The sequence below is a fragment of the Taurulus bubalis genome (assembly GCF_910589615.1).
Source record: "Taurulus bubalis genome assembly, chromosome: 13".
Taxonomy (NCBI): Eukaryota; Metazoa; Chordata; class Actinopteri; order Perciformes; family Cottidae; genus Taurulus; species Taurulus bubalis.
This window is the reverse complement of record NC_136601.1, coordinates 13,197,122-13,220,354: the sequence shown is the minus strand read 5'-3', so window position 1 is coordinate 13,220,354 and position 23,233 is coordinate 13,197,122. Positions and strand designations below refer to the sequence as shown.

Genomic DNA, 23,233 nt, shown 5'->3' with positions numbered 1-23,233 from the left:
TCTCTGTCTCTCTCTCTCTCTCTCTCTCTCTCTCTCTCTCTCTCTCTCTCTCTCTCTCTCTGACGACTATTGCATGAAGTCCCTCAAATCAACTTCCCATTGGCTATTATAGCTGTAAAATCGACTATTTATGGATTATAGTTTTTATTTTAACTGACATGGAAGTGATACTCTCTTGTCTCTCTTGAAACATGATTAATCAAACATGACATCAGAGGAAGTGATACATGTGTAATATTCTCCGATGATTACGTTTTTTAAAGTGCTTCCTCTTTTCAAAACAACGTGTATGCTGCTTTTGCTTGCTGTAGGACATATTGCAATTACACGTGTTTTAAGGCAATTTAGATGATGTGGAAAATATCATATATTGCAATTTCCGAACGGAGAATAACAAATGAACGAGGATCACCTGAATGCAACATAAACACAATTGTGCAGTTCAGGGACCGCTGTCTGCTGCTGATCATCGCAAACTTGTGACAGAGGTAAGTCTAATAAAAGGCCATTATTTTAGACTTCGGGAATAGAAACCATGTTAAGTCAATTGAGCTAGTCGTATTCTGCGAAATGAATCATGTTAATATGTAATGTTATTATGAGAGTGGAAGTGGTGAGCGACGTGGTTATACCGTATTTGATCAAATCAGGGGTCCCAAGTTAGTGTTACGAACATGTACCTTGTGCACAAATTGAAGTGAATAACCAAACAAACGTTTTTGAGGAAACTGCGTCGTCTTGTAACGTCAGTGTGATTAAGGCCACATTTTGATATTGTATTTGTAATGAGGAGTTAATGTCATCGTAAACGCGGTTTGCTGGATTAATATTTTCGCAGAAAGGATTGCCCACATGCCTGCAAACCGATTGCAACATGTCGGGAACAACTCTGTCTGACATTGTATACAAGCATGTTTACAGTCAAGTCAGCTAATTGAGTAAACTATATAAATCCTACAGTTTGTTTATATTTTACTTCACTTGCTCAAACGCCTATATTCGGCACGTATGTTATTTCCCGTTTATATGGGGTGGCTGCTGTCTAGCAACAGGTGTAACAATCTTGGAATAATTCTTGAGCGCTCCTAAACGATAAGAACTGGTTGTGTCCCCGTTTTTCCCATTCTGCCGGTATACCGTGAATGTGGCACATCGGTGACGTAAAGCAGGGATTTGGGCCGCGCGATTAGAGGATACATGTGCGCAGTTAGCGCAGTTAGCTGGCAGCCTTCCTCCCTGCCTCTCTGGAGTCCCTCCCCTTGTTTTCAGTGTGGAGCTCTTTACATGGGTTGCATCAATAAAGGTGCCCTTTATCTACTTTGTACATGTCTCCTCTGCGCAGATGTCTACTACACTGAGTATGCGTCTTCTCCACTGTTATTCAAAGCCAGGTAGGCTGCTACTGGAGCAGGTGTCATTAAAACAATAATAACGATATGCACAAAATGAGGCATTATCCTATCACATTTGTTTGTATCTCCAGGTACATCCGGATATGGTCTTGGTGCCATTCGCCCATTCAGTCTCAGCGTGCAGAGAGAGGCCTACAGTAAGCACTGCTACATGGGCTATTCATGAATGGCCTTCTCAGTGGAGTCACCATATGTGATTGTTGTTTGAAATTATCTAACCATACACTCCCCTCTCCCTCTGTTCTCTGTATGTAGAGTATGTAAATGCTCAGGAGCTGCCGACAGACCTGAGGTCCATCACTGACCGGGCTGCCACAACCCTCCTCTGGACCGAACTCTTTAGAGGTCGCATATACTGATATACTGTGATTGTTATGCAGAACGCCTATATACTGTGCATATCGTCGAAGGCCTACTGCTATTCTATATTGTTGTTGTTGTGCGCCAACAAAAGATGTATCCTACTAAGTATCGTCTGTGTGGTCAAAGCCTGATGAAGTTCGTTCAGCTCCAAAACTATAAAACATACATACATTAGGTGAAATGTTGCTCCATCACAAGAAACACAGCAACACCTTCTGTTGCTGTTGCTGTAAATGCTCAGTAGTGCACCAAATGTATCATAAGTAGAGGCTGATACCGACATTACCTAAGCCAATACGATACATGTCTGGACAATTTGAAAAAAAAATCCTAAAAGTTCACATAAGATTCTATATGAACGGATGAGCTTCGGGGCTGTTTGCCACAGACGGGAAGTCAGAATGTATCAAGACAAACTAATCCTTTGGTGGTTTTGGTCCTTTTATGTTATTTCTTGATGATAAGGAAAATAATAAAGTAAGTTATTACTTACTGCAGGTCTGGCGATGACTATGAGTTACCTGTTCCGTGAACCGGCCACCATCAACTACCCGTTTGAGAAGGGCCCTCTGTCACCCCGCTTCAGAGGAGAGCACGCGCTACGCCGCTACCCTAATGGAGAGGAGCGCTGCATCGCCTGTAAGCTGTGTGAGGCCGTCTGCCCTGCTCAGGTGAACACAAACACACACACAGTTCCAGCTATTAGGATATTAGCAGTTCTTCTGTAGTGCATTTTTAGGGGCCCTCATTTATTATCATCAGCTGCTGTTTGGTGTTTTCTGTCTTCATTTTGGTTTTTACTCACTGAAGGACGACCATGAAGTTTATTATAAAGTGTCCGGAGCTGTATCCTTAGGCAGAAGCAAACTCTACAAATGTGGGATTCTTGGAGGGAAGCAAGTTTAGACTTTAAAAAAAAAAGTTTAACCTCTTAAAATTTCTCGGTATTTTTTCAGTGAAAATCTGGAAAAACACAACAGCCAAAAAACAGCCTTACGTATATATTTGCATTCTGTTTATTCTGCATTCCAGTGTCTTTTTTTTTGCACTTTTTCTAATCTAAACATGGATTTTATATTGAGCAATATAGTCACAGATTTATAAGAACTTTGGTATATCTGGTGGCCCTCGGGAGTTAAGGTGTTGCAGTCCCATGTTGACCGCATCATCCACCGAACTGTTTGCACGGTAGGCAAACTGCAGGGGGTCCAGTAGGGGCCCTGTGATGTCCTTCAGATTGGTCAACACCAGTCTCTCAAAGGATTTCATGACCACAGACATCAGGGCGTCGGGCCTGGAGTCATTTAATTCTGTGATGGAGGATTTCTTGGGGACCGGGGATGATCATGGAGCGCTTGCAGCAGGAGGGGACTTCACACAGCTCCAGTGATCAGTTGAAGATCTCCGTGAAGATGGGGGCCATCTGGTCAGCACAGACTTTCAGGCAGGAGGGGGACACACCGTCTGGACCCGGAGCCTTCCTGGTCTTCTGTCTGTGAAAGAGCCGACTCACATCCTCTTCGCAGAGGATTTCAGTGCCGGTGGGGGGTTGGTTGGGAGAGGTGAGAAGGAGGCAGAGAGTGTAGGTGGTTGTTTGATGATGGGGCAGTTGGGGGGTGGAAGTGGGCTTATCAAACCTGTAGGAGAACACATTCAGGTCGTCATCTCCCTCGTCAGTGTGTTCCTGGAGGTAAAGCAGGACTGTAGATCCAGCTTGGCCTCATTTGTCTCGTCTCTTTCCTCCCTTTGTGGAAGTCAGGCCATCACCATTGAAGCTGAGACTCGAGCTGATGGCAGCAGGAGAACTACTCGCTATGACATTGATATGACCAAATGTATCTACTGTGGCTTCTGCCAGGAAGCCTGTCCTGTTGATGCCATTGTTGAGGTAATACTATGCTTACCCTGTACACTGAAAAGGAGATTATATGGAGCTGTTGGCTGACTAAAACTGTATTTATGCCACTTGAAATATGTATTTAATAAAAAACGATTAATGTGCCAGTGGATCTTTTTGGCAAATAAGATGTGTATCAGTTTCACATGTATTATTGTTATTATTTATTTCACATTTTACATTCTCAAATGGGGCATTTAGCACTCAACCCACCACCAAAACATGAAACTACAATCATCTGTGTGTCTTTAGACCTATCTTTAATGTGTATTTTTTTCCTCAATCCCTCCCTCAGGGTCCAAACTTTGAGTTCTCCACAGAGACCCATGAGGAGCTGCTGTACAACAAAGAGAAGCTGCTCAACAATGGAGACCAATGGGAGGCTGAAATAGCAGCCAACATACAGGCAGACTACTTGTACAGATAGATATGTACACTGCCCACAGAAATGTTTCATTCATGAAAACGATATATATATATTTTATCGACCTGCTATGTATTACATAGATTATTTGTAGCTTTAAATATATTCCAGTGAGTTACAAATAAGCAGTCAAGAAGCCTTGCAGCCTCTGATTCTGTAAAAAAAATATAAAAAGGCACAAACCATATTTATTTTGTTGTAAAGATGAATGATATTGTACTTTACGATGTTGATTGTAGTCTGTGACCCATGCAGCCTATGCACATGTCTATGATGGACTATTTTCTGATGCACTTTAAAAGCTTTTGTTTTCCTGCTGTGATAGAGAGACTTTCTGAAAGAGTATATTTATGTAATGTAAAGATACTCAAATAAATAATGTTTTAAAACTTTAACCATTCATTCGTCTGTTACCATTCATTAAAGCTGTTGCTGAAGCAATTCGTTGATTAATTGATTATTCAATTCAAACAATTCCTGGATATCTAGTTGTAGAAATGTGGGGATTTGCTGCTTCTCTTTTTATATCACAGTAAATATCTTCAGGTTGACTGGTCAACAAAACAAATAACTGAATCAATTTGACTGCTTTTCTCTGTCTTATATGATTAAACAAAGTTTTGGAAAATTGAACTATGTGAAGTTGTGATGAGCATTTGTTAATTTTCAGATAGCCCAAAGAAGTAATTTATTGATCCTGAAAATAACGATAAAAAAACAAACATTATTTGTTAAATTGAGTTAAAATGGCAAATACTAGTACATGTGCAAGATATACATAGACAGTCTATTATCTCTGTGCAGGGACCAGACGTCACACCCGATGCTTGATATAAGTCTCTTGTTAAGATTAGCTGACATGCTGAATCATGGTCTGGTAAACGCTTGTTTCCCATAGGTTTTTATCGCTGCGGTGATCACATGATATGGGCGGAAACTGACTCATACGCCACGCTGAATCTCCCGCGAACGCAGCCATTTACCTCCTTCCTCTCTTAGTAGTGACACCGGCTTGCTGTGTCTCTACATTTCCCTCTCGGAACAGGCCATCCCATTTATCCAAGTTAGTTTGTCGGGTAAGTGTTTTAAAACAATGGGAGAACTTAAAAGTATTGTTGGGGGTGTCTGTGGCGTGTGCAGTGCAGCGCTGTGAGGCTTCAGCGGTTACGTTAGGCCGTTGGGTTTCTTGTGCTAACGTAGCCGTTAGCTCTGCGAAAAGAATGGCTTCCATGCGTTGCTAGCTAACAGGTTAGCTTTCCGTCTTTTCACTGCTTTGTTCTTGAGACCAGTTTATATTTCTCTATTTAAGTGCATTTACTGCTGTTAAACTAAACCTATATTGAACGTGTATAGTCGGGTTGACTTGGTACGTTTTTGTTTAAGTTGTCCATCAACCGCAACATGGAACACATTAGCTGGTGATCCAGGTCGATTGTTCCAGTCGAACGAGAAAAAGTGCGCTCGCGCGGCGGATGGCGCACTCTGACTCAAGACAGTAACGTTAGCAACGTTAGCAACTGGCCCGCCTTTATACAACGGGTCCAGAGTAAGTAGGTTAGTCGTTTTCATCATTCGTATACAGCAAGCCGCTTTCCATGTGTCTTTTTAACAGTACAAATTGAACACAACGTTTGCACGTTAGCCCGGGACCTTAACGTGGACAGAAAGTGCTAGAATTGGACATCAGTAGGTAAGCTAAACGTGCGTTTTGGTGGACTTTAGCGTTAGCTGTTTGGCTGTAAAGTAAACTGCTTAAAGGGAATCAATTATATTAAACCGTGACATAAGTCAGTTCGTTATCCCCACCCCGCTCCTTCCAAATTTAACACAAAATGCGGTAACGTTAATTGCTAACACTGCTAGCCCACCGTTACAAGACGACGGTTAAACGACTGTTGCAACGTGACCAGCAGGAGGAGGACGGAGAACGTGCTAAACATCCCGCCTTGTTTTTCTCAGATAATTCGCAACCATGGCGGATTCAATGGCACAGTGCGCACCGGTGGCGGTGTTTAAGGTAAGAGTTATCTATATAACGAGTGTGTTGTCTGTGTGTGTTGTACTTTACGACGCGGGTGACGATACATGTGGTGTTCAGCTAGCTGTGCTAACATTCCGTGTATATAACCAGTCTCTGTTTCCTGACAGCTTGTTTTGGTCGGCGATGGAGGCACCGGGAAAACGACCTTTGTGAAGAGGCACATTACAGGAGAGTTTGAGAAGAAATATGTTGGTAAGTCCCTCTGGTAATAAGTGAATGACAACAGTATACTAAAGGTTTAACTAACTTGAAATCAGGCAGGCAGGGCCCTAGCTCAGGCCTGTAAGTAACAAGAAATGGCAGCATAGAAATGACAAACTAGGTTTGAAGTAACCAAGTCACCAGTATAGTTTGTCATAATGAACATGGAAATGCAAATCAAAGAGATCCAAGCACTATTTGTTTACAAAGTCCAATAGATGGATATGATACATTGATATAATATGAGATAGATATGTATGCATCTCAGAGGGATGTTTTCCTAAAATTCCATATCGTATAGACTGTAACCTCATAGTCTGATCCTCTGATTGTGCTGACCCAATAAATCTCCATTATTCTAATCATCCATATTATGTAGCACTTTATTTAGCAAAGGAAATCTAATCCAAGGCAATCTAGTGCAATTTTTGTTGATTGTGATTTTAATTGTAATAGTGTGAATTAATCATTCCCCTTTCAGTTAATTCTACTCATTTGTCCAGCACTTGCCTTAACTTCCCTTGAAATGAATCATTGTCAACATAGTTTTCACCTTTCTTGCGCTCATACATCTTTTTTTTTTGCTTGTCATTCTAGCTACTCTGGGAGTAGAGGTGCACCCACTGATGTTCCACACCAACAGAGGAGCTATCAAGTACAATGTGTGGGACACAGCTGGTCAGGAGAAGTTTGGAGGCCTGAGAGACGGATACTACATTCAAGGTGCGTGTCACAATCCTGAACAGGTTGTTCTGGTTATTAAACCTTGCTCACTGTGCCCGAACACTATGGATTTAAATTGAATAGTGTGTTAAAACTTCTCTTCTACCTTCACAGCTCAGTGCGCTATCATCATGTTCGACGTCACCTCTCGAGTTACCTATAAGAATGTGCCCAACTGGCATCGTGACCTGGTCCGTGTCTGCGAGAACATTCCCATTGTCCTTTGCGGCAACAAGGTGGACATCAAAGACAGGAAAGTCAAAGCCAAGGCCATAGTGTTTCATCGCAAGAAGAACCTGCAGGTAACAGTGTTCACAAAATGCGAAACATTTGTTGATGTGTGAATTATAGAAAACATTGGGTTGAGTCTCTAATTTCTGTCATAAACTTCTGTCCCCAGTACTACGACATTTCTGCCAAGAGTAACTACAACTTTGAGAAGCCCTTCCTGTGGCTAGCAAGGAAGTTAATCGGAGACCCCAACCTGGAGTTTGTGGCCATGCCTGCCCTTGCTCCCCCAGAAGTCCAAATGGACCCCAACCTTGCTGCAAAGTATGAGGAAGAGCTTCATGTGAGTATGACCATCCAGGTGCAATGTCAAAAAAAATAACCCTCAAACAAAATTGACATTGGAAGTCTGACATTGCATCTTGTCTCCTCCTTTCCAGGTTGCATCACAAACAGCGCTCCCAGATGAAGAAGATGACCTTTAACCTGTTACCTAAATGTTCCCCCTCTCACCCCAATTGTGGACAGGAAGTTGTTGGAGTTTTGCCCCTTACTGTAAAATCCCTTTTCAGATTTTTTTATTTTTGAATTTTTTTTGTTTGTTTTAAAACTAAGGAAAATCTGGTGGAAAAAGTTGTAGTTCTAATTTCACTGTATAAGACACACCCACCCTAGTGTTGTTGTAGGCATGGCAGCGTGCTACTCTTCATCAAGCACCCTTCACTGCACTTGCCCAGCTCACATAATGCTGTTGTAAGGTGTATTGGAAGCACTAAGGGGAGTAAACTTTGAATAAAACCATTCTCAATATAACATGTCTGTTTTTAATTTCCCTGAACCGCAGAGTAACAGACACTTTGTTAAAAGTGTTTCCAAGAAGGCCTTTTTAAGGGAAGAGTTTTGACATGTAGTAGGAAAAGCAAAGTCGTTTTTAATAATGATGATTTATGAAAAAGGCCTATTGTCATACAGTAGTCTTAGTCTTTTGATATACATTAATCTACCCTGAATAAAGTACTGGATGGGCCTTGGACTTGCCATGAAGCTCAGCTGCCATTTGTAGTCTGTGCGCCACTGTACTTTAGTAGAGATTGAAGAGGAGTGGGGGAGGTCTAGTGGGTCATGATGGGGCTTTAATACATAAAGATATGATCAACATGAGACTTACACAGGTCTTTTGAATCATTGAAGACTGTTTACACATTGATGGCCACCAGGTGTCAGGACTGTTCTTTCATTCAGAGCACAGTGGACGATATCAACAGGATTACGTAATAGACTTAAACTGCACGTTCATTGTGACGTATGTCCTCCAGGCTGTTGGCTACAGGTTCAAATGCTACTCCGTACATCCTCGAGATTGCAGTAATTATAACCCATTACACAAACTGATAGTTCTTGCTTCCATTGTGTCCACTTGATCACTGGTTGTAGAGCAAGCCCCCTCAGTATATGTAAAGATATACACAGGGGCCTTCAACTTCAGGCCCAGAAATAAACCATTTTTTTGATTTTACATCAATTTAGTTTGCCTACAAAGTTTTCTACTAACAAGCATTTACATATTTAAAAAAAGAATATTTCTCCCTAGCTGACCTGTTAGCATCATGAGTCTGCCAAACTTAATAAAGACAGGTTGTTCTCTAACCAAGTTAAAGTGGTGTAGTTTATGTTGCAGACAAAAATATATATTAGTTTGCTGATGCTTTGAATGCGCTGCATACAACTATTGCCTTACATTTGCTATTATGATAATCTTGGGCTCTGCGTTTAAGCAACATAAAGATGAATTGAAAGTTTCTATCTTATCATAAATGCTTTGTTTTTTTTATTAATACAAATTGGGTCTTGATTTGGAATATGTAACTGATACAGACAAAATCAAAATATGATCATTATCAGCCTGCCATGATCCTTTTACTGAGAAAGATATTGAGATAAAATCAAAAGCTCCAGAAGCTTTCAAACTGCCTTCATGTGTTGTTCAACAGTATGTCCCCTTAATTAACTGGGTAGAACCAAAAAAAAAAACCTATTAAAACTTTCAATATTGATCATTAATTTAAACTTTAATTTGTTCAAAATTTGCAGGAATTGAAGAGCCAATTTGTATGAATGAATGAATATATACTTTATTAATCCCCAAGGGTAAATTTAGTGTCACGTAACAGCCATTTACACAGAAAATAAGATAAGATAAGATATAAAAACAACAGGGATGAAAGATATATGCAATAATAATACTAATAGAATAAAGATAAAAAATAACAACAACAATAAAATAGCTGTATGAAAGAAAGAATAACAGAGTATTAATTTAGGAATTAAATTAAATTGACTTAAACTTAAGCAGTAGAAGTGCAAGAGTGCAAGTATGTATGTGCAAAAAAATATCAGGGACAGTAGATTCATTGCCATCATGACAGATTACATTTTTGTTTTTTAATCCTCTTTCCTCGGCAGATCCGTGTTCAATTTAAATTTAAGCAGTGAAGACGTTGAAGAGTTTATCATTCCTACAACACCTGAATGCATCACTTGTGCAGGTGGCTCAGGGCGTGGCTTCATCTCAGAGGATATGGATTTGTCTGCGCATGCGTGAGCCAGAAAAGTGCGTTTTAGAATGATTACTGTTGGCCAGCGGAGAGGCAGATTATAGGGCTCTACACAACTGTTGTTTTAATCCCCTGGGCGAGGAGATTTAGTAAAGGAAAAAACATTGGTTTTAAACCCAGCAGCCATATTGTATGGAAAAACGACGGAAAGACTCCGCTTTTCTGAAAAGTCGTTTACTCATACACCTCTGTCAAGACTTTTTGGGAGTTTAATTGTCTTTCTTACTGGCGGTGGGTTTCTGTCGGACAACTAGCTTGCCAGCTGGTTGAGGATTTCTCAGATTGGGACTAGTTTTTGAGCATTTTTTTACACAATATTGTGGTCATCTCTTTGGTGTAAAGGTGTAAAAAATAACCGTGTGAAACATGAAGGACCGATTGGAGCAACTTAAAGCGGTAAGTAATGTCCAGGAAATGTCAATTTTCCTTCCAGTGTCTTTTTTTCTCCTTCTTCCAGTATTGTCTCTCCGTACACTTAATCTGCAAAACGTTTCTCATAGGAAGAAATGACAGGTGAACATTAGTAAAACCATTTTCCTTTTTTACTATTACAAATGTAACTTAAAATAGCGGACACATAACATACTAATGATTTGAACTAGTGTTGTACCAGTTGATGACATAACTCCTGATGGAGATGGTAACGCTGCAGGTTGAAATGGGGATGAAAGGTCAAAGGGATTCAGTCATACTGACATTACTTTACGTTTCTTTACATGCAGCAGCCATGTTTTGCGATGTGACAATTCCGTGTAAAAGATTTATTGTATGTAGTATAATTAAAAGTGTAATTGGAAGGCTATTAGTTGAACTGTATCAGGGGATACTATTTGTGTGTGTGGGGCATTCTTAAATTGGTGCTCTTAAATCCTAAATTTAGCTATAGGTCTGTAGCTCCACATGATACTCGCCTCAGCAATGGTCTAACAACAGATTAGTCATTCTGTTTTAATTGTCACGGAAGATGCCATAAAAGATGAAAGATAAGTCAATTATTAATTTTGTTCATCGACTATGATCGTTGAAGGGATTTATCATGCAAGATGATCAAAATACTCTGGTTACAAATGTGTTTTAAGTATCTGTTTTGTATGAACATCTTTGGATGTCACCTTGGACGTGGACATTTTGATGGACATTTTTTTAAAGTATTTTCTGAAGTTTTCAGTCAGTAGTTAATCAATGATCGCAGTCAACAATATATACATATATATATTAATCAATAATGAAATGATCGCTGGCAGTCCGACTTGTAATTACTGCTAGAAACGTACCTGCTAAAATTATCTACAGTTGGGATGCATTGAACCAGAATACTCTTTACCTTTTTGTTTTCAGCCATCACAAATAAATCTTACACAAAAGCAAACATCCCTAGTATTTATATTTTCTCTCTTCAAAATTGAGTTAGTGACACAGAATACACTTGATAGGGAGGCCTTGATCCAGTTGTAACCCAAGTTGGGATATGTTGCCACAGCTACCTGAAACTGCTTGCCAAATATTTGCTGTATTCCCCCCCTCCCCTCTTTAATCTCACACAGCTGGCTTCTTTTCAAGCAAAGGAAGTACAGATCGTAAGTGAAGTGGGCCAGTCAGTATAAGACTGTATATGTCAACACCTGTAAAACAACGATAAAACTAAGTTCTCTTGTCCTAGTGGCCTCAATCACACACTCAGTCTTTTTTCCAATCTTAACTCCTCTCTTTGTTTGTCATTCTTCTTTATCCACATTCATTGCCCACTACCTTTATTTCCCTCCTTGAATCTAATGTGTAACTTGTTGGCAGTCATCTATTTGTGTGTGTGTGTGTGTGTGTGTGTGTGTGTGTGTGTGTGTGTGTGTGTGTGTGTGTGTGTGTGTGTGTGTGTGTGTGTGTGTGTGTGTGTGTGTGTGTGTGTGTGTGTCACCTGTTAGACTTGGAAAAGATGAACAACAAGAAACGCTAAATTGTGGTTTCACCCGGGGCTATAGTCCCATGTGATAGTTTATACTGTATGCTGTTAGACATTTTGTAATACACTTACTTGCAATAACAAAAAAATAACCAATAACATAAATTGATGATGGTGCCATGTAGTTTCATTGTACGCTGACATTAACTTGACAGCCGGTTTCTGTATTTCAGGCTCTCTGTTCCCTTCATGTTATTTTCTAATGTTTTTTTCAGTAAAAGCCTTATCCTCAGTTTTGTGTGCAGAGTTGTTGCCTTGCTTCCATGCCTGCTCACCGATCGGCACAATGAATTGGGGGAAAGCTTACATGGCTTCTTCTGTGGCACATGGAGTTTTTAAATCCCGTGTCAGATTTTAGCGCTGCATTAACACACGTCCTGATGGAGTGTTTTGACTTTTGTCATCATGATGCTGTAAATCTGACCCCAGGTCCCTGTCCTGCTGCTGTTTTTGGCTTAGTGGCTCATTTTCGAAATCATCCCGTGGGAAAATGTAATGAATTGGCCTTCAACTAATTTTGATTATTTATGAATCTGGCAGAATTTACTCACTTTATAGGTTGGTCTATAAAATGTCTCAAAAACAATGGAAAATTATACGGTGCACTTCTTCGGTGTTGCACTTGGCTTTATTATCACCCGCCAGTCGTGAGTGGGAGTCAGCAGGATGTAAATGGCAGTATAAAACTGGTTTAAAGAAGGGTGTTTTGAGGAAGTTTGAATTAATGTGAACATAAGAGGTCTTTGGACATAACTGGTGGAATGAGCTCCCAAATGACATCAGGACAGCGGACAGCATGAAAGTCTCTACATCTTCTGTCGCATACTAAAAAGGCATATTTTCCGACTATATCTTGAATAAAAAAGTAATACTTTAGTAGCACTTAAATGGCACTTATTATAGCACTTTGTAGTTTGGCTTTCTGGAAGAAATTGTATCTTCTTGTTTCTGGTTGTTCTGAATGTGTACTCTCATGGTTCAATGCACTTATTGTAAGTCACTTTGCATAAAAAATAAAATAAAAGCATCAGCTAAATGAGATGTAAATGTAAAAAATGTTTATGCAGTTTGTGCAGCAGAATGCTACATCAACCGTGGACAGACACAGAGGTGCACACTCATTCACTCACATGCAGACAATCACATGACTCCTGGTGGAGATACTAACCAGCACAATTTACCGACCTTAAAAATTCTTTAACTTAGCTTACATTTTTACATACAACTAAGCAATTCCCTTAGAAAGCACTCGCTCAAACTCTTGGAAGTTTGGCCTTTTTTGTTCAAAAACATTACTTAAGTGATTAATTAATTATCAAGATTCTTCTTCTATTGATCGACTAATGATTCATTCAATTGCAGCGCTACAAGTGTTCACATTATTCTTATTTTCTATGACCACCGTTTCAGCTCAGCTTAGCCTTTGCACAATCCCACCACCCATCGTCATTTATGATCCTCAGAGACAAAGTCTGACCGTAAATCACCTCCCAGTTTCTGAAAGATGACGGAGTCACAGGAGAGATAGTGAGGGAGGGGGTTGGGCCTTAAACATGTCGATGATTGGAGTATGACTTGCTGGATTGTGTGTTTTGTAGTTTTGGATATGTGTGCCATAGTCGTGTGTCGAGGCTGATAGGAGGAGCTCAGTTTGTCATGGGTTTGATCGCTTTTTACACTGTTGCACATCTGACTTTGACAGATCGACCAGTACAACACAAGTCTTATAATGTTGGCTCCAATGAAACTGTGTGCTCAGAGAGCTCGTCAATTTATGTTCAAAAGGCAGAGGATTACTTTGTCTTCCTCTGTTTAAAACCTCTGTGTAGTCACGCGTTATGCAACATGACATATGGCGCTTTGTATGCAGAACAAGCGTAATTAAGTGATTTGAATAAAAGGAACAAGCCAGCATCCAAGTGCAGCCTATGCTTTGTTTTTCTTATTTGTTTTTGATGATTACACAGTCTTCATGTAACAGCATGAAGCATGAGATTAAAGCATTTTTGGACAAAAGAGAGAAAATCTAATTTGTTACTTCTTGGTTCATTCCGCCAGTCAACATTTTTGACACAGTAGCACAGACGTGGCCTTGGATCTAGTTTTTTTTACAACATTTTTTTTATTTTTTTTTAAATGATAAGGATGTGCGTTATTTTCCATTAACATTCAACACATTACTGGCTAAAGTGAATGTATTTCCACGTCTTAAACATTAGATCATCTCACACTACCTTTTCAAAACCACAACTAAACATCAAGGCTGTGCATTAATCGACTTCCAACCCCCATGTAGTGGTCAAAAACAAAAAAAGGTTAGTGTATATGATTATGATGAGTAACATTTTGATCCAAAGTGAGGAAACAAGTCTCAGTCGGTCTTCTAGGTGTTTCCAGGTTGAGTCATATGATGAGCAAGTGAGTTTAATGAGGAACGTTGTAAAAGGTTTTCTTCATGACGTGGATAAAGTCACTCACTTTGATACTGTGTGTGTGTGTGTGTGTGTGTGTGTGTGTGTGTGTGTGTGTGTGTGTGTGTGTGTGTGTGTGTGTGTGTGTGTGTGTGTCCGGTTTGTTGCACACAAACGTCCTTCTGCCCTTTTTTCTGCTGAATGAGAGACACTGGAAGGAAGTTGTGCTTGTTCTTATCTCGCTGCTGCAGAAATGCTGTGTGAGGGAGCATGATGTTGAGGCCAGAGCGCTGCAGCTGTATGTTCCCTGAATAACTCACAGAGAGCTATGAAAACAAGCAGCGTGTTTGTGTCCAGGGATCTCTATGTTACTTCACAACTGTTGTTAGTTTCAGCAGCCTGAACCAAATAGCTAGATTTGCAATTCAAATTTGAGATGAGGGGAAGAAGGTTAAAAACAGAAAGAACGACGTGCTGTTGCATTGAATGTGAGTTCCCACTGGGGCGGCAACTGCCTCTTATTTTCATCATTGATTAGTCTTTAGTATTATTTTCTTGTCCCAATAAGAACAAATGGTAATGGTGTTCTTTTGGAAGTCAAAGAATAATTATAGTTACGGAGTTGTTCCAGGGAAGTGTGGCTGAAGTCTAATATATATATTCAGATTGCTTGTTTAGAGATTGAAGTGATATGAGAGAGCAGGGAAGTCGATAAGGCATTTTCCATGCTTTGACTTTGATCCAGTCTGACTTTCTCCAGGAAAGTCAAGTGTCCACACACTTGAGACTCTGTCGCCCTTTATAAAATAGAATATCTGTTTAGTCAGCCAGCAACACTCCGTATGCTCAGAGGTAGCACATTATTTTGTGAAATGCAGAAGTAATTAAAAGGGAGGGAAACAAAGTGAGCTCACTGTCTCTTTCCACTCATTGTTTCAGTCGTATAACTTCGTCACAGCATGGCCCTATGATGTCTGTTTACACTGAGCCTTTGCTGTGGTTTCTTGCAGTTCCTGGAGCCCGGCCCTAATCCTCCGTCGTGTAAATATTCACCAGCAGCCAATGCCCTGTGTTTACTGACTGTACCTTGTGACATATTTATATCAAGGGGAACTTTCTGATATATGTTATTGGGTGAAGGCTGCTTAAGATCAGACTAATATTTCTGGCAGATGTGTTTCGCTGAGCTGCCAACCAGGAAGCAATTTTATTAGTGAGATTTTGTTTACGGTCTAAATGCCATTCAGCAACTTTCTACCCTGAGAAGAAATACATTTCTGGACAATGACTCAGTGTTATTAGAAATGAGAATAGTCAAAAAGAATTGGCTGTATTTTCACAATATATCAGTCTATGGGTATTGGTCTATAAAAAGTCAGATGATTATAACAATGTTTATTTTCTTTTTTTATTGTGGTTATGTAATATTTGGGGCTGGGTATCCCCACAATACTTATGGAGTATGGATAACTGTCAAGTATTAAGAGTTGGCATTTTATTTACTTGCTATTTGACTTATTCTTGTGAATTGATTATTATATTTCCTGGTTTTAATAATAGCTTTGCTAATTTTATTCTGTATTTTATATGGACAAAGTTCTTACAGTGTTGATACAGAATTAGAGAAGGTTACTTCCACTCTCATGTCTGTGCTGTAAATATGAAGCTATAGCCAGCATATGATGTTAGCTTAGCATAAAGACTGGAAACGGGGTAACAGCTCGTCTGGCTCTGTGCATAGATAACAAAGTCCACCAACCCAATAATTAACGCGATTTGTTTAAAAACGATACATTTATGTATGTGCCGGTCTGTTTCTTGGACGAGTGCACTGATATATATGTATGTATGTATGTATGTATGTGTGTGTATGTATGTATGTACCCTAACCCTATGTGTGTGTATATATATATATATATATATATATATATATATATATATATATATATATATATATATATATATATATATATATATACATACACACACACACACACACACACACACATGTATATGTATGCGCCATTTAATGTATATATGACGCACACACCATGTGTTCTGAAATATACATACACAATTTTAAAAACATTTTAACTGAAGATAATAGCAGAAAGAGTTATCATAGGCCTCATATGACTTTTTGCATAAAAAAAAGGCAGGCTCTGTTTTAGTTAAGTAGTTATGTGCCGGACTAGTTCATGTGGGGGACCTAGAGTCTCTGCTGTGCCTGGAAAATTAACTGACATGACACAACTCCAGAAAATAGCCCTGATGCTTCTGAGAAGTTGGGATTGTTTTGTTAAATATATTACAAATGTATGTTAAAAGCATGTTTATATCCCTTAAACTAAGGTATTGGAAACAGTATTGTTTTTGTATCTCTACTGAAACTCATTGTTTGTATTGGCACCAGCATCAAGCGGGTGTGTTTGTAGAGCTCCGTTTAACAACAAGGGCATACATAAAATCTAGAAGGGCATTAAAGCAAGATTAAAAAAGACCTAACTCTGGATTGAAACAGACTTTTCTTACTTTACTTTTATTCTGATAGACGTGTGATCAAGATGACGAAGAGGTGGAGATTGCTGTGGACAACATGGCCTTCATGGACGAATTCTTCTGTCAGGTCAGTGCTACTCTCAGTGCATTCGTGTGTGGGGGCGGTTTTAAGTATTCACTTGAATTTATAAAGGCACGCGTGGGTTAATGTCTTACTTTTTGCCATTTGCATGCATTTCTGATTGATGTGTGTCTGTGTTTGTTTCAGATTGAGGACATCAGGAACAGTATTGATAAAATTGATGAGAATGTGGCAGAAGTCAAAAAGCTTTTCTCTGTCATCCTGTCTGCTCCCACATCAGATCAGAGTAAGAGACTAGCTTTTCTTTCTGTACTTGCTCTTTTTCTCTCTCTCTCTCTCTCCTCTGCAAATGTATTCACCCCAGCTGTTTCGCTTACGGTCAAGGATATATTCTTACCTCACCCTAAAAAAATACACATTCAATTGTTTGTGTCCCAAAATGAATGAAATCAGACTTTTGTGAAAGCCACCTTTTAAAAATATTGTGACTATTTTTGCTTCACTGGCCTGAACATTTTAGAAAATCAAGAGACAGCATTTTGACAAACTGAAGATCCTTCCCTACCGTAATTTAAATGTTAACTTCATTTGGGAGCATTATCAGTTTATTAGTACTTGTAATAAGTGTGTTTCTCTCACCCATCGTCACACTTAGCTGTTTATTGACACGTTTCTTTCTTTCTAGAAACACAGGATGACTTGGAGGCGATCACCAACGACATAAAGAAGATGGCTAACAATGCAAGAAACAAACTCAAGAGTGAGTCTGCCTGACACACACACACACACACACACACACACACACACACACACACACAGCTTGTCAGTCTATACAATAAAATGAATGTTAAATTGCTTTAATGTGAACTGTTGTGGAAGAATTAAACAATGATGCGATGCGAAGTTGATTTTAAAGCTGAGTCATAAATCAGTAGTTTGGATTGCTTCCCAGCCATCGAGAGGAATCTGGAGTCAGAGGAGCAGGAAAGGGTGTCGGCTGACATGCGGATACGTAAATCACAGGTAAATGATGTCCAACTGAAGTTTCCTCTATTTTTTTCTCAAATTTAAACTTGACAGGCTTATGGGCATGACATAAAAGGGGAAGAGAAGAAAAGCAATTGGCCTACATGTATTAATTAATTATTTATTTATTTTTAAATCTGAAAACAGAGCTTTCAAAGCTACAACAGCACATTTTAAACATTGTATTCATCATTATTATTATCAGTAGTAGTTCTTCTAAGTATTATTTTATTTATATATATATATATATATATATATATATATATATATATATATATATATATATATATATATATATATATATAAAAGTTTGTCTTTGACATAAAAAAATGATGTTATGAATTATGAGATGTGTCTCAGCTTTGAAGTTTATGCCTGCTTTGACACAAATGGTCACAGTACCTCCATCAAGCTTACTTCTGTGCTAAATCCTCCCCCCTCCCCTGTTGTCTCCCAGCATGCAGTCCTGTCCAGGAAGTTTGTGGAGGTAATGACAAAGTATAATGAAGCTCAGGTGGACTTCAGGGAGAGGAGTAAAGGACGTATTCAGAGACAACTAGAGATCAGTGAGTGACGGCCATAAAACCATGCGATGTTCTCACAATATTCTTTGTCATAATCTTTTTCCTTTCCTCTGCTTTCAGCTGGAAAAGCAACAACAGATGATGAACTGGAAGAGATGTTGGAGAGTGGCAATGCTGCTGTGTTTACTGCAGGCGTAAGTGTGTGTGTGTGTGTGTGCGTGTGCGTGTGCATTCATCTCCGCTATTTATAGGGCCTCGACACTGGTCACAATGTGGTTGAACTGAGAAACGGCTCTGTAAAACTCCAAGTGCCTCGTATCATCTGGTTAAAGATTAGCTGTGCTTGTGATCTGTCCCGTTGGAGTCAAAGTCAGTTTGCTCTCTTGTACTTTCTCAAGTGCTGCAAACCCCAAACAGCCAATGGGCAATGACTAAGTGTTTTGTGAGCTGCTTTAAACAGCTGAGAAAATGAGCACCAGTGTGTCTAAACTGATCACACTACCACACATGCACCAAGCATTTCAAGTGGCGAGAAAGCCTCTCCATGCATACTTTGCTCATAGAATGGTTGTGTCCGGTGCAGTTTGGGAAGAATGTCTGGCACAGGGATGCACATGCCTTTTCACTGAACTAAACCGCAGCCACAATGATCAGAAACAAATTAAGATGAAGTACTAAAGACCCAATGTGTAGGATGGATCTGTTTTTTACCACGGTTTTTCACTTTTTAGTTCACGTTATCGAAGACTTGAAAAGGGAGAAGTGAGCCAAGGGATTGCAACCACACTTCAAGATGCCTACAAATCCTCCACACTGTCCCTTTTTTAAATGTTACCCGGAGACCAACCGTCATTTAGACTTTTTTGTTGTTGTGTTTGTCTGAGTGGTAACAATAAACCTCTCCTCTCCACAGATTGTGGACGCTGGGATCTCGAAACAAGCTCTGAGTGAGATTGAAGCCCGACACAAAGACATCGTCCGTCTGGAAAGTAGCATCAAGGAGCTGCACGATATGTTTGTAGACATCGCCATGCTTGTGGAGAGCCAGGTACGCTCCTCCACGTCCATCTGCCCATCATTTTGTCCACCCGCCAATTACTTCAGTAACGTCTCATTTTCATCCATTTATTCATTCATTCTTTACTTTTTCCCCATGGCTTTGTGTTTCATCCTGACTGTATTCAACTTTTTCCTCCTGTTTATCTCTCTTCCCGTCTCCGCTGTGGTCTGACTTTCAACCTGCATTTGTTTCCTCTTTTCCAGCTCCATGCCTTTCTTACTCCTCTTTACACATTTTATTCTCACTGCCACCACCATCTCATCCCCAAACATTGATGGATCAACACAAATGCATTTAGTAAGATGTACCAGTAAAGCATCATCGTAGACATGAGCGCAGACGTCGCACTACAATTCATACAAATGCATGTTGTCGATCGGTCAGTCACTGTTTATGCGTACATAAGTCTAACCACATATTTCTTACTGCTTGAACCATGCTTTCTGAGGGAAAGGCTTGTTTGAGGTAAGGGCCACGCTGCAGCTGTCTGTGTTGATTTCCTCATGATAGTCTTTGTTTTCTTAGCCATTGTTATTTCAAGCTTTTAGTTTGAAGAGGTCAATTTCATCATGAACATAATGCTTCTCTTTGACATTCAAAACATAGCTCCTCATGGAGTCATTATTGAAGCTGTCACTTTATTAACAGTAGACAATAAACAAATACAAATGTCAAAATATTGGTCAGTTTGTTTCCTGAAACCAGATGTATTACTTTGTGTATTTAAACCAATGTTCCAAACTGCTCTTCTGCTTGTGGTGTGATGCTCTGTATCTTATTGATTGTTCTGTGTTTTTCAGGGTGACATAGTTGACAACATAGAGCTGAATGTATCTAAGTCAGTGGACCACATCATAGTGGCTAAGGAACAGACCAAAAAAGCTGTAAGGCATCAGACCAAAGCACGCAAGGTAAAGTAATGTAGCCAACGGCGGATCCAGTCTGCTGGTGACCTCTTCCTGTTGTTTTTCTGCCTATTATCTTGTCACAGTTGGACACATGTAAACCACACCGTGTATATACAGATCCCACTCCCTCGCCCTGCAGACAAATCGCCAAACACACACACAGACACAATTGTTGCACTATATCTGCTTCGACTTTTGTTCTTTCTTTCTCTGTACCCCCCCACCCTTTCTCTCTCTGGTTGTTTTTATTTATCTTTTTTCGTTGCTGTCCGTCACCTCTGACGCCGTGCCCCATGTTAGGGCGGAATGATTGAGAGGATTGAGAGTAACATGGACCAATCAGTGGGCTTTGTGGAGCGGGCCGTAGCGGACACTAAGAAAGCTGCAAAATTTCAGCAAGAGGCTCGCCGTGTGAGTGACCACAGTCAGGAGTGGTCCGGTTTCCCAAAAGCAGCAAAAATGGTTTTATTTTAATAGTTTACAATAGAACAGTAATTACCCTAAGATCAATACTCTTCAAATTCAAAGCAGTACAAAGAGAAGAGAGATAGGGAAAAAAATGAATGGACTAGATTTAGTAACACAGGACAATTATTGAGTCAGATTTGAGTTGTAACTCTGACCTTGCATTCAAATATGATTTTGTAATTTAAGCCATGTTATTCCGTTGACCTTGAGCCAATGTGAACATGCATCAGGGACGTCAAAGATGCCCCTGCTTAACTACAGAGCAGCAGTTAACGTTTATAGCTTAGACGGCACTATCCCAGATCATAAGTGTCAACAGTAAAAAAATAACAGCCCCCTCAATGATTTGTGCACTGCTGCAAAAAGACCGACCTTTTGCCGCAACGCAATGTGACGTAATTCGTGAAGGTGCAATGTCGGCCAATCAAACACATGTTCCTGGTGAATTACTTTGTAACATAAATGCCTTAGTTATATGGTTTTCCTTGTGATCATCACATTGAAAGATCAAATTATTCTTTTTATGATAAATTGTGTTAAAGAGTTGTAAACGCTCTTCTGCTGTGCAGTTTTGTAGCATCTGAAATGCCTTCAAACTCATCATTCAAGCTGGCCATCCTATTCGAAGCCTAGTTAGTTTATGAAATTTCAAAACAAAAATGCTTTTGGGAAACCTGCCAGAATGAAGACCATCCCCACCATCAAGACCCTGATCTTTACCGTGACCCTTACCTGTGATGGCCCAGTACTCTCCTACCTGCTCTGGTCCTGAGCCTCCAGCACCAAAATCCAGAACCAAAACCACCCCTTCCCACCTGCTTACACACACAGACACACACACACACACAGACACACACACACACACACAGACACAGACACAGACAGCCTATACACTCTTCTTTCTTTCTCTCTGTTCGATCTCTTCAGCTTTAACCGTAACTTTGTCTTTCTTTACAATTGGCTCATGGCAGCGACATTATTCTTTGGTTTTGCCTGTTTCAGGATATTGCTTGTTAGCCTCGGGCTGTTTACGCATGTCTGTGAAAATAACTTTTTTACTGATGAGTTAACATAAAGTCAACAGTGTTGCACCAACACAAAACTGGTTTATCAGACTTTAGCATATTTAACATATTACCTCATACAAAACTAGCACAAATACTATACAACTTACAGTAGTAGATTTTATAATTGTTGCACAAATTAATAATGCACTTCTTGTTGTTTCCCACTGAGAATTGTCCTGATGGAACTGTATGTACTTGGTTGTTCCCAACAGAAAATGGTGATAATAGTGGTGGTTGTGGTGGTCTTGCTGGCCTTACTAGCTCTCATAATCGGGTTGTCTGTGGGATTGAAGTAAAGCTGATGAGCTATTTGAATAAGAGGAGCACTAAGGGTGAGTAACTCTGGAGCAAATAAGCTCTGTAGTGCCACAATGGGTGTGAGTATGAAATGTGCTTTGGAAAAGGGTTTGCACGCTTATTTCCACTGGTGCTCTGCATGTGTGTGTGTGGTGTGTATGTGTGTGTTTGTTTTCTTTCTATCCACAGGGCTAACTTGAGGTGTGTTTGTGTGTATTTGAAGTTCTTGGGTGTGTGTGTTATTCTGCAGCACTCGCCTCTAGTTACTGCTGAACAAACAAAGCAGAGCTAGAAGTGAGTTACAATATTAGCGTTGGGTTTCTTTCAATGTTCTCAAGTTCCCCATCATTAATCTCCCTTTGTTTCTCTCTATCTCCCTCTCTGTAGAAGATGATCTTAATTGTTGTAGTCTGTGCTGTGGATGTTCCCATCTTCCTCATCGTCATCCTCCCCAAGACACGATCACAGGACTGCTGTTTTTATCATCAGTTATTAATCATCCACTCCATCCTATCCTCCGTCAGTTGCGCCGCCAAAGAAAAAAACTGATGCTGATGGCTCCACATGGCTAAAATGTTTAACTTGCCGATGTACAACTTTTTTGTTGAAGAACAAGTGTTACATTTTATCTCTGGATGAGAAAGAAGACCTCCAAGACTTGGGATATTATAAAACCTTTTTATCCAATCAGACCCGTCCTTCCTGGTCTGTTAGGGTTCGTTTGAGTCCCGCAGGTGACTTGGACAGTTTGAGGATGCTCTGCTGCAAATGAGGAAATGAGACTGAAGCGGACAATGCATGGAGGGGAAGAGAGAATTGAGAAATAACTGATCATAACACCACTCCAGTGTCCCTTAACATTTCATTGTCTAACATTCAATGCCCAAGAAAGTGTTGAGTGAAATAGATTTGAATGTCCAGTGAGTGGGACCCTTGTGAAGCACATCACCTCCCTCATCATAATTATTGCCTTTTATGAGCCTTGACACATTCTGTGATTTTAAAAGCTAGTTACTGTATATTCACTGTA

The 23,233-nt window shown here is 39.9% G+C and overlaps 3 protein-coding genes across 3 annotated transcripts; all 3 read left to right on the top strand.

The window, feature by feature from the left end:
• Positions 1-1,342: 1,342 nt before the first annotated feature.
• On the top strand, positions 1,343-4,392 carry ndufs8b (NADH:ubiquinone oxidoreductase core subunit S8b; the record flags this gene model as incomplete). Its single annotated transcript, XM_079228679.1, has 6 exons — positions 1,343-1,391; positions 1,484-1,549; positions 1,668-1,757; positions 2,274-2,446; positions 3,535-3,663; positions 3,968-4,392. 6 exons carry the CDS (start codon positions 1,343-1,345, stop codon positions 4,097-4,099), a joined length of 639 nt encoding a protein of 212 aa, XP_079084805.1. The 3' UTR covers positions 4,100-4,392.
• A 689-nt stretch (positions 4,393-5,081) lies between these two features.
• ran (RAN, member RAS oncogene family) lies at positions 5,082-8,102 on the top strand. Its single transcript, XM_079228241.1, has 7 exons — positions 5,082-5,172; positions 6,056-6,113; positions 6,245-6,329; positions 6,936-7,061; positions 7,176-7,363; positions 7,462-7,632; positions 7,730-8,102. The coding sequence occupies exons 2-7, from the start codon at positions 6,069-6,071 to the stop codon at positions 7,772-7,774; spliced, it is 660 nt and encodes a 219-aa protein (XP_079084367.1). The 5' UTR covers positions 5,082-5,172; positions 6,056-6,068; the 3' UTR covers positions 7,775-8,102.
• Positions 8,103-10,203: 2,101 nt separating this feature from the next.
• Positions 10,204-22,760, top strand: stx3b (syntaxin 3b). Its single transcript, XM_079228916.1, has 11 exons — positions 10,204-10,300; positions 16,824-16,898; positions 17,040-17,139; positions 17,539-17,613; positions 17,806-17,876; positions 18,337-18,445; positions 18,524-18,597; positions 19,317-19,451; positions 20,264-20,374; positions 22,119-22,238; positions 22,591-22,760. The coding sequence occupies exons 1-10, from the start codon at positions 10,271-10,273 to the stop codon at positions 22,200-22,202; spliced, it is 864 nt and encodes a 287-aa protein (XP_079085042.1). The 5' UTR covers positions 10,204-10,270; the 3' UTR covers positions 22,203-22,238; positions 22,591-22,760.
• Positions 22,761-23,233: the final 473 nt, after the last annotated feature.